This window comes from Microtus pennsylvanicus, chromosome 3, assembly GCF_037038515.1.
Source record: "Microtus pennsylvanicus isolate mMicPen1 chromosome 3, mMicPen1.hap1, whole genome shotgun sequence".
In the NCBI taxonomy this organism is placed as follows: domain Eukaryota; kingdom Metazoa; phylum Chordata; class Mammalia; order Rodentia; family Cricetidae; genus Microtus; species Microtus pennsylvanicus.
The window spans coordinates 82423065-82435425 of NC_134581.1; the positions used below are offsets into that span (position 1 = coordinate 82423065).

Below are 12361 nucleotides of genomic sequence, written 5' to 3' on the forward strand. Positions count from 1 at the left end.
TAGATAAGGAATTTCACAAATATGAGTCAACACTAAAAAATAGAATTTCCATGAATTAGCAATGAACAGTCTTAACAAAAATTAAGAAAATAATTCTTTATGGCAGAATACTAAAAAAGTAAAATACTGGACCTAAAGAGATACCTTTTCTTAAAGTGTTTGGTTCTCAAGAATGAGGACTTTAAAAGGTACACTCTAAACCTATCAAGCTCTCAGACTGACCAACCTTACAACTTCTGAGGCCCAAAAATCAAGATTATATGTTGGTCTACCTCAACATCCAACTCATCTGTGAATAGCTGAGCCAAGGGAATGAGACTGTGGGTCTGTCCTGCAGATCCAGGACTGTAGGATATCCAGGACACAGGCGGCAAGACAATGCTCCGGAAGAATCTCATTGATGGCACAGCATTTATGATGTAGCAGAGACCAGGGGCATCAAACCAGACTAATGATTTTTTGTGATGAATGCCTGCATGCAAGAATATATGGATAGAGAGGTTTACTATGTGACTCACTATGTCACACTGCAGCTTCCATGTCAATGCTTTTCCTTTCTCTTTTCCCCACCCTTTTATTCTACTAAATTTTATTTTGTTTTATTCTTGGGGGAGTAATCAGAATATATAATGTTAAAGACACAAAAAGTAAATAAAAACAAAAGAAAAGAAACAAATTGTCCTTAAAGTGGATAAAGAACCCAGCTAACAGTGGATTTCATATTTCTGTTTTCTGGCCATGGATTCAATATTCCAAGCTACCTCATGTTCCTACTAACATAGCTTCCCTACCATGTTGGGATATATCTTTTAACTATGAAACCAAAGGAATCATTACTCAACTTGCTTTCTCAGGCATTTCATCACAGTAACAAGAAAATATCTAGTACGGTATCTAAAAGTTAAAGAAGTGCTATGAAAAAGAATTTGGTGAAGAATGTTTTACTACTTTATTACCTTGCAGAAAATCTTCAACCTCTGATGCAGGAGAGATAAAGAGAGGGGGGAGGGGGAGAGAGGGAGAAAGGAAAGAAGCAAGAAGCAAGGAATGAAGGAAGGAAAGAAGAAAAGAGAATTTTTTTTCCAAAGACACCAGAGTTAAATCATATTTAACCTTGAATATGTCAACTCCATCATTTTGTCTTCTTTAAGGTTTACTGGTTGTCTGTCGGTCAGGGCATTTGCAGATTTGTGGTACCTTGTTCACAGAATTATGAAACAAACACACACACACATACACACACACACATGAAATTTTTATTAGGACAAACCAAAAATATAAATTCCAGCTACAGTACCAAGAGATGCCATGACCCTCCTTAGTGAGAGTATAGTCAAAAACCATGAATGATAGAATCATCCATAAAATACCCTTGACAATGTGGAAGGTTTGAATGGACACATGGGTCTTCATTCCTGTAGTTTGGGGTACAAGTTTAATCTCTATTTTGTTAATGCATTTGATTGGCAGCTCTATATTCTCTATATTATTCTTATAAATGCTATATGCTTGATTTATTTGTTTTAAGTATATGAAATTGACGCAAATGTTATCAGACAGAAAGTTTAAGATACAGTATAATGTGGTCACCAAGGCCAGCTGGACTGGGACTGATGGAGCATGTGATCAAACTGGACTCTCTGAATGTGGCTGACAATGAGGGCTGACTTAGAAGTCAAGGACAATGGCACTGGGTTTTGATTCTACTGCATGGACTGGCCTTATGGGAGACTAGTCTGTTTGGATGCTCACCTTCCTAGACCTGGATGGAGTGGGGAGGACCTTAGACTTCCCACAGGGCAGGAAACCCTGACTGCTCTTAGGACTGGAGAGGGAGGGGGAGAGAGAGTCGGAGGGAAATGAGAGGAGGGGAGGAGGTGGAAATTTTTAATAAATAAATAAATAAAAAGAATGAAAAAAAGTTTTTAAGGTCACTTCAGAAATTGGTATAATTCTATGCAAAATGCAAGCCAATAATTGTTTAAGTTATTTTATGTAAATATGTATATAAAATGGTACTCATGGATTTTCAATTTCTATGAAGAATGGCAATGAGATTTTGATGGGATTGTTAGTTAACCTATAGATTGTTTTTGTTATGATGACCACTTTCACAATATTAAAATTACCAATCCATTAAATCAGAAGCCTTTAGGTCACTTAGTATCTTCATTTCTTAATTGTATTTTAACTTCCTGATCACACTGGTGTCCTTAACAAGCAGTCAGCAGATGGTAACAGTACTTTTTTTGCTGATATACTTGCATATAGATACAACAGGAATACAATACATTTCATACAGGTGCAAAATGAGATATTTGTGATCATTGCTAAGCAGCCTTCTGTATCTTATCACATTGGCAAATAAAGGAGATACTTTGCTCCCTAGTTGAGATGCAGAGAAGAGAGGATATGTTTTAAGTTATACTTTCAAAGACAAGATATTAGTGCAAAATAAGAAACCTTTTCAACAATAGAAAAATGCAACTCTATTGTGAATTTACTTGATTATTTGGAAAATCATGTCCTATTATTTGATAAAAAATGCATGTTTTTATGAAAATGATAGAAATCAGCCAACCAAGAATTTTACTTACATTAATCTAAGATACTACAAATGCCACATAGGATAAGAATTTGTAGAAATGGTAAAGTTCTGCTGAAAATGTATTCAGCTGTACTGCAAATTCAGTTTCTGCATATTTGTCAATATGAATAAAGTGCTAATGAAACCTGGTTCATTTGAAACTCTTTAGAGTGAATGGGCCTTTGTAATTTGTACAGAGAAATCTTTAGTATATTTATCAAACACAAAGAAAATTAAAGAAAACATGTTCCAATGTTACATTTTCTCTCAAGTTAGTATAGAGGAGAATGAAACCAAGGAATGTCAGTTACTTTTTATGAGTTCATACCTGACCACTTGACACTGGATAACAAATTGGGATATATTTCTTTCCAAAAAAAAAGACTATTTCTTTTTGTTGTTGTTTTCGTTTTTCAGGACAGGGTTTCTCTGTGTAACAGCCGGGGGTGTCTTGGAACTAGCTCTTGTAGACCAGACTTGCTTTGAACTAACAGAGATTTCCCCTTTTTCTGCTTTCCAAGTGCTGGGATTAAAGGAGTGCTCTACCAGCACATGGCCCCAAAAGATGATTTTTAGCCATCCCAACATTCTTTAACTATCTTTAGTTCTTCTTCTTTGGTTGAGGCCCCTTGAGATTTCCCCTTTCCATGTTAGCATGTCTCCTGGTATCAGTCTTTTTCTGAAATATAGTTTGTTTGTTTGTTCTTTTAAATAGCATCTGTGATGTTTCTAGTTCCACAGCACTGGAGGTAACCTCCTACAACTCTCTACAAATTTCAGACACAGACTATTGTCAGCCGCTAGATCTATGAGTAATTCTCACTTAATTGCAGGAAGAGAAGAGAAATCCAAGCACAGATTTCCCTTCAGATATCAAGATAATTGGAGAGGCAAGAGTCTATCTCAATATCTACACTATGGACTGAACATTCTCTAGAGTAAATGGAAAGGATGAGTGTAATTGTGGGTCTCTCAGGGTCATGTTCAAGGGTGTAATACATTTTTCTCAGTTCCTTTTTCCGTATAAATGCTCTCCTCTGAGGAAGAGCCTTGACACACTTCTGTCCTGCTTATAAGCATACACATCCTGAATTTAGAGGGCCACTTTCTCTGTTTCCAAAAAAGATTCAAGTCTTAACAACAAATGGTGTTTTGTAATTCAGAAATTGGTCCAGGAAAATTAGGTCTTATGTATAACTTTGAATTGAAAGATCTGAAATCTTTATATATATATATAAGCAGGGAAATGAGAAAATAAGACTGCTCTAAGAAATGGTCTGAAAACTGTGAGTTCTGAATTCCAGATATACTAATAACCCTCCTTTTTCTCCTCTTTCTTTTTGTAAAATAAATTTTTTCTTACTTTTCCTTTATTTTGAAGACATTTTATTAATCTGATATATTCTTATTACAGCTGGTTTTTCCCAAACTCATCTGAGATCTTACCCATTTCCCCTCTATTTGATTCCTAACTCTTTATTTCTCTCTAAATACGTGACGGGCTTTGGCAAATTTTATCCTTTGGCTGAGCAAAAAAGAGAATAAAGTAAAACAAGCAGACAAAAGCATTCAGGGCAATCAGAGAGTGTTAAAAGGTGTTGGCCACTTTGCAGCAACTTCACTAGGGTTCTCCTGCATGGTCAAAATTTAGACTTTCCAGATTGATGACTCTGTGACAGGGGGACAGGGAGTGTTTTTGCCCGGCTTCTCTCTTTTTCTTTCAGTTTTAGTTTAGTCACATGTTTTTCACTTGCACCACAGCAAAGGGAATCTTCAGGGGAAACCAGCAATGAACTGGTCCAGGCATCTCAATACAATGTTATTGTTGTAGGTAGGGCTCTAGTGAGGGAAGACTGGAGATGGAGTAAGGTTGAATCCTTTGTGTATTCTTTAACTTGTGACACTTTTCAGAATTCATAAGGATATTCATTATCAATTGATTTCTGACTTACGATAGTTTGTTTGTGGCTATGCCAGGTATTCTATGTCATTAGTCCAGTCTAGAAGAAACATTCTTAACAAACAAGTCATAGGTGGGCAGGACCCATGAAGAGAGTGGATTATCCTCTAATACAGCTCTATTTTCTGTGTCCACAGATTCCCTTAGAGAAGAATGGATGCAAGAAATGTCTCTGTGGTGACTGAATTCATTCTGGTAGGATTAACAGATCAGCCTGAACTCCAAATGCTTTTATTCTTTCTTTTCCTAGCAATGTATCTGTTCACTGCATTGGGAAATTTGTGTTTGATAATTCTGACCATGCTGAACTCTCAATTACATACTCCTATGTACTTTTTTCTCTTTAACTTGTCCTTAATAGACATCTGTTATTGCTCTGTGTTCACTCCCCAAATGCTGATGAACTTCATATTAAAGAAGAATTATATTTCTTACATGGGATGTATGACCCAAGTCTACTTCTTTATTTTCTTTGCTGTATCTGAATGCTATGTGTTGACTTCAATGGCCTATGATCGCTACATGGCCATCTGTAATCCACTGTTGTATAATGTTGTTATGTCTCCTAAGTTATGTTTGAGCCTTATGTTTGGTTCCTACTTTATTGCATTTTCTAATGCTGTAGCTAACACTGCATGCATGCTTAGACTGACCTTCTGTGATGCCAACATCATCAACCACTACTTCTGTGATGTTCCTCCTTTGCTCCAGCTCTCCTGCACAAGCACAGATATCAACGAGCTTGTACTTTTTGTTGTTGCGACCATCAATGTCATTGTTCCCACTTCAACTATCTTTATCTCCTACGGTTTTATACTTTCCAGTATATTTCAAATCACTTCATCTGAGGGAAGGTCCAAAGCCTTCAGCACCTGCAGTTCTCACATCCTTGCTGTTTCTCTGTTCTTTGGTTCAAGTGCATTTGAGTATTTCAAACCAACTTCAGGAAGGTCTATGGAAGAGGGGAAATTTTCTTCTGTCTTTTATACTAATGTCGTTCCCATGACAAATCCCTTAATCTACAGCTTGAGAAACAAAGACATTAAACTTGCTTTTAAGAAAACAATGATCTGCAGGAACTTTTGATTGCACAGGGTTGTCTTTATTTCTCTTATTTTGGGCACAGAGATAGTTTTTATTCATGGACAAAGTTTCAGTAGAAAACTTTACTTCTTTTAATTTTTTAACATGTTTTACTTTTTTTTTTCAGTTTTTCAACAAACAGAAACACTTGAAACATTTATGAAACATAGGCTGTTTTTTGTATCAGAAAAATATATTTGAGTCTTTCGGATTTGATTTAATATTTCCAGAGTTTGCCGTTTTCATTTTTGTCACTTCTACCATTTTCTATTCTTTTTTTTACTTCAAAATAATAATACTAATAGGACTTACCTACTACCTCCTTTCATTACAAACCTATTATTTCCTTTTATAAATTAAAATAGGTCTTCAAAATTCCAAAATGAAGTAATATTAGGATGCCATTATACACTATATGTGGGGTTTTCATTTTGAATGCATGTAATTGAATGTTTAATTCAAATATTTAATTCTGTTCTTCTCTTTAAATCTTCCTTAGGAAAGTAACCTAACTCTTTAAACTGTCAATGTGACAGGTTTTATTTATTGGTAATTAATAGCTTAGTGAAAATTACTTAATGGTTCCAGGTTTTCGGCATGCTATTAATTCAAATTATTTTTGCATATATGTGTCATTACTTAGAAAATAAGAAAGCATAAGAGATTATTTTAGTTTGAAACTTTATTATGATTTTCCTATGGGTTACACATGTGTCTAGTGTTGCAGTGGTTACTTTATTTTAGATTATTTTTCTTATTATTGTTTTTTAGTTTTAAATTGATTTTATTGAGCTATACATTTTTCTCTGCTCCCTTCCCTTTTAAAAAAGTATTCAAACAATTTAGAATGACTAAAATAAAGCTGTTATTGTATGTGTGTTTTTACATATTCATCTGTACTCTTTTCCTCAAAACTATACATTAAATTTCTGACAAGGAAAATTTGACCAGGGTATTTTATATATTATCAGTGATTATACTCTGTCCTTTTAGTTTCATGGAATTATTTTATATGCAAATCATCATTATAGTCATACATTGCTGCCTTTTGCATTCCTATTTTCAAACAATAAAGGAGGAGAGGAAGAGGCTCCTTTCACAAAGTCCATGACAACAGAGATCAAGAAGACGGCCTCTATGCGGTACCAGAAAACTGAATGAAATAATAAAGAGTGTAACATGCTGGCCTCCATTCTATGACCACCTTAAAGCAATATGGATGCTGTTCTGTCATTTAGGCATTAGAGAGAAGGACAAGCAGCTTAATTACTCCAAAGCTAGCATCTTAACTGGAATCAGAAGATATTTGTGGCAACCCCCCTATGCCCCTCAATGGAAGAATGGATAAAGTGTGGAATATATACACACTAGATACTACTCAGCAGTAAAAAACAATGACATTTTGAATTTTACATGCAAATGGATGGAAATAGAAAACACTATCCTGAGTGTGGTAACTCAGACCCAAAAAAGAATATGGTATGTACTCACTCATAAGTGGAATCTAGCCATAATTAAAAGACATTGAGCCTATAATTCGTGATCCTAGAGAAGCTAAATAAGAAGGTGAATCCAAAGAAAAACATATAGTTATCCTCCTGGATATTGGAAGTAGACAAGATTGCCAGGCAAAAATTGTTTTTCTTTTTGTAGTAGGAATTTGAGTTAATCTACAAAATTAAAATTGGAATAATTTGAATATTTAAGGACCTAATAATTAAAGAAAAGTAGTTACAGGGAAGAAACTGTGCCAACAAAGTCATTAAATAGGGAGCCAAGAGTGAGTAAATGAGAGTATTTCCCTGCAAAGAATCATTCAAGGTTCTGAAAAATCATATTATCATATGAATCTTAAATTTCTATGCATATCACTGTAACTTTCTTACACATATCACTGCACATATTTCCCTTGCTTTATTCATCTCACATTACTCTTAACACCCACAATGACTGTGTATCAGTAATATTTTGGCTAATAAAGACTGCTTTATTTGTAAATGAAGACATACTGTATTTGTTGAGTCCAAGTAGAGTGGGAACAGCTAAGTCAAGTAAAAAAGAGCAAGTGGTTATTGAGACATTAGTTAGGAAGAAGGTTCCAGACAGTGCAGAGCAGACAATGGAATCCTTTTTCTAAGGCTTCTTTTATCTTTTCTGGAACTTCTTGGAAATATTGTAAGAACTAAAACATGGCTCTGGATAGTTTAAAATGCTCAATTTAATTGACAGTAAAGAAAAGCTTAACCTGAAGGAAGGTAAGGAGACAAGTAAATCATTCCATCAAAGTTGACTTTCATATGGTTTTCTCATATGGAATTTTTCTGTGAAATAAACAAAATATCAACAAATGAACCATGTTGGTACAATGAAGATATCAAGGGCAGAGATTATTTTTACATAACTCTTGAAAAATGTGCTTTTGTAAAGAGCATTCTCTTCTGTAAATCAATGTAGTAGATGAAGTGTTTATACTCAGAAGTCATTTTAAATTATTCCCCTGAAACATAAAACTTGCAGTAACTGTGGTAAGACTTTCTAATCTAGATAGAAGATGCCCTTCATATTACTTGGGAGGACAGTAGAATCTTATGCATGTTAAAAAATAAATGTCTCTCTAAGGGGAATGATGACATTTCACATCTATATAACATTATGAATAGTAGTAAAACATATCCATGGTCCAAATGCCTGTGACATCAGGCAGGAATGATTATGTACACTTCTGCAGAATAGACATTTGCCAGTGTTTGTTGTCCGAGGATAGAGCAAGACAAGAAAACACCATTGTAACACAAGATTGTCCACTTTCCACTTGCTCTTTGTTTTTACTTGGGAAATTGGGAGATATTGAGGTCTCACTTATGACCTGCAACTACAAACGAAGCCAGGAAGTTCTTTCAACATAGTCCGGATAAGAAATTGATATATAGAATAATCATTAGAAGGTATGAGCATCTGCACTTGATGGAGCAAGCCCTCAGTAGGCCAAGGACACCATATGTAATTTAGAAAACTCTTGCATGAGAAAAAAGCTGAAGAAATACATCAGTGCTGAGTGCTTGCTTACTGTGTGCTTACTTAATCCTTGGGGTAAAACATAAAACTGGAAACAAAAGAACCCTAAGAAGAATCTAGGCTCAGGGGTATTAACCATATTTTATTCACTTAAGCACATGATCATTACTGATTTCCCATTTCATCAGAATGTTCTATATAATCTCATATTTATATACTCCTGTATATATCCTGATTTTACTAATAAAATATTGCCATAAGATTATGATCAGATTATTATTTATATGAACAGTGAACAAACAAAAAATAATGAGAATAAAGTCCCAAGTGTATGTAATTCGCCTTTATAGTATAATAATGGATCTCATGGAAGCCAGCAGAACAATTTAGACTCTTAAACGTGGTCACCACACCTAAGAAGGCATTTTTGCTTATGTCTATTAAAAGAGGGAAGACAATGAATACTCGGTTTATTTGTATGGATTTTTGAGGTGCAATAAAATTGTTTTATATTGATACAGTTTAAAAAGAGTATTTTTTCATTCCTTTTATAGAAATCATCTGTCATTAAATTATTCAAATTATTTTCTTAAATTCTTTCTTATTGCATTATTTTTTATAAAAGAAAGCAAATTATATATTTTTTTTTATTTTACGTACCAATTCCAGGTCTCACTCTGTCCCCTCCTCCCATTCTCTCCAACTTCCCTTCTACCTCATATTCCATCCAATTCTCAGAGAGGGTAAAGCACATTGCTTTGAGGAAGGACAAAAGCCCTCTCTACTATATCTAGCCTGAGCAAGATATCCTTCCAAAGGGAATGAATTTTAAAATGCCAGTACAATCAGTAGGGCTAAATTCTCATCCTGCTGCCAGTGGCCTTGGAGTCTGTCCCAGCCATACAAATGTCACCCACATTCAGAAGGCCTAGTTTGCTTCTATGCTGTCTCCTTTCCTGTCTGGCTGGAGTTGGTGAGCTCCTATTAGCTCAGATAAGCTGTTTCAGTGGGTATCCCCAACATGGTCTTGACCTCTTTGCACATATTCTTATTCCTCCCGCTCTTCAACAACTTTGAGAGCTCAGCCCAGTGCTCTACTGTGGCTCTCTGCCTCTGCTTCCATCAGATGCTGGATGAAGATTCAATGGTGACCTCTAAGATAGTAATCAATCTGACTGCAGAGCAAAGCCAGTTCATGTACCCTCTCTACTATTTCTTAGGGTCTTAGCTGGGATTATCCTTGTGGGTTTCTGGGAATTTCTCTAGTACCAAGTTTCTTACTAGCTCATAATGACTCCTTCAATCAAGGTATTTCTTTCTTTATTCTCTGTCTCTGTCCTTTCTACAACTTGATTATCCCATTTCCTCAAATTTTCTGCCCCTCCCCTCCTATCCATTTTCACTTTCCTTTCTCTGCCCACCTTCATGCTCTGAATTTTCTCAGATATCTTGTCTATTTCCCCTTCCCGGGGACATCTGTACATGTTTTTCTTAGAGTTCTTTGTTACTTAGCTTCTCTGGTGCCATTATAATACAATAAAATTGTATTACATTAATACTGTATAAAGAGAATATGTTTTTTATTCCAGTTGTAGAAGTCTTCTCTCAATTAAATTCTTCACATTCTTCTTAGAATAATAATTATGATTCCAGCCTGGGGTAAATCCAATGGTTTCACTTATGCCTGATAGTTCTTTACTACTGAGCTTCACAAACAGCATATTAACATTTTTATCCAATCCCATCCTTCACTCCCCTCTCCTTTTACCCTCTCATTGACTTTCATGCTCCCAATTTACTCAGAAAATTTTATATTTTCCTCATTTCTATATAGATACTTGCATGTCTCTCTTAGGGTTGTCTTTGTTGTCTAAGTTGTCTGCGTTTGTAGACTGTAGGTTGATTTTTCTTTGCTTTACGTCTAGAAGCCATTTATGAGTGAGTACATATTATATTTGCCTTCCTGCTTTGGGGTTACCTCATTCAATGTTTTTTTCTAGGTCCGTCCATTTGCCTGCAAATTTCAAAATGTCATTTTTTTTACCCCTGTGTAGTACTTTGTTAAGTAAATGTACCACATTCTCTTTATTCATTCTTTGGATGAGGGTCATCTAGGTTGTTTCTACATTCTGGCTATAACAAATAATGCTGCTGTGAGCATAGTTGAGCACATATACTTGTGGTATGATTGAGCATCCTTTGGTTATATACCCAACAGAGGTATTGTTGTGTCAACAATGAAAATTTAATAAGGACCTTAAAGATTTTATAAATCAAAGAATCCCAAAAAATAAAATACTAAGAAATTACTGTACCATTGATAATCAAAGACCCAGAATGTTTCTACAATGAATATTGTATAACATTTCTAAAAGAAGTTGATGCATAAATACACAAAGTAATCTTTGTTCATAGTTTAGATATGCCTTTATTAATATCTTCATTTACATTCATACAAGTACAGATGCACATGTGGTCCTGCATATGCTTGGGTACCCACACTCACTGGAATATGCACATTCCTCCCATACACAAAAAGTAAGGACTGAAGAATTAACCAGAACTGACAAGTTTGTAGAAGAAAACCACAAATTTCTGCTTAAAAAGTAATGGTATAAGCACTTAGAAGGATAGCCTTTGTTAATTGATCAAAGAACTTACTACTGCTGTGGTGCCAATACTTTCCAAAGCCATCTGTAGAATCAGTGTTATCCTTATATCAGAATGAGATTTTAATCTTAATATTCATAAAGAATATCAACAAACTCTAATTATTCAAAATCCTCTTTAAAAACCCTCAATTACTCCCATTTCCAAATTTCAAAGCTTTCCACAAACCCGATAAACAAAAGTTTGTGGTATGACAATAAGAGCAGGTAATCAGAGAAATGGTATAGCACAGAAAGCCTAGAAACAAGATCTTAGATAAAGATTTAAAAACATAGGGTTTGAAAAAGTTCCGAAGACCATCCCTTATGGGGATGGACAGTCTCTTCAGTTAGAATAACTGAATTTAGATATTAAAAATTATGTTGGACCCTACAGACACTGTATATCAGTTAATCCAAGTGGGCCAGATGCACTTGGTCAAGATGTAAAAATAAAAGTGATTGCGGGAAAACACAGGACCAAAACTTTACAGCCTCACATGTGGTGACAACTTCTGTACAATAATGTGAAAAACACAAAAGCTATAGAAAAATAAAAGAGTTTGTGTTTCCCTGATCACCAAGGAATATGAGAATGACCTTAAGTGTCTTTTGGCCATTTGAATTTCTTCTGTTGAGAATACTCTGTTCAGTTCAGTGCCCCATTTTTTAATTGGGTTAATTAGCATGTTAAAGTCTAGTTTCTTGAGTTCTTTATATATTTTGGAGATCAGACCTTTGTCTGTTGTAGGGTTGGTTACGATGTTCTCCCAGTCAGTGGGTTGCCTTTTTGTCTTAGTGACGGTGTCCTTTGCTTTACAGGAGCTTCTCAGTTTCAGGAGGTCCCATTTATTCAATGTTGTCCTTAATGTCTGTGCTGCTGGGGATATGCGTAGGAAGTGATCTCCTATGCCCATATGTTGTAGAGTACTTCCCACTTTCTCTTCTATCAGGTTCAGTGTGTCCAGCCTGATATTGAGGTCTTTAATCCATTTGGACTTGATTTTTGTGCATGGTGATAGATATGGATCTATTTTCATTCTTCTACAGGTTGACAACCAGTTCTGC

At 35.2% G+C, this 12361-nt stretch overlaps 1 protein-coding gene across 1 annotated transcript; it reads left to right on the forward strand.

The window, feature by feature from the left end:
• Positions 1-4700: 4700 nt before the first annotated feature.
• LOC142847156 (olfactory receptor 8B3-like) lies at positions 4701-5633 on the forward strand. The gene has a single exon (XM_075967885.1). It carries the CDS (start codon positions 4701-4703, stop codon positions 5631-5633), a length of 933 nt encoding a protein of 310 aa, XP_075824000.1.
• The last annotated feature ends 6728 nt before the right edge of the window (positions 5634-12361 follow it).

What these genes read in the sequence shown, in the direction of transcription:
- LOC142847156 (XM_075967885.1), top strand. Translation starts at nt 4,701, where the DNA reads ATGGATGCAAGAAATGTCTCTGTGGTGACTGAATTCATTCTGGTAGGA.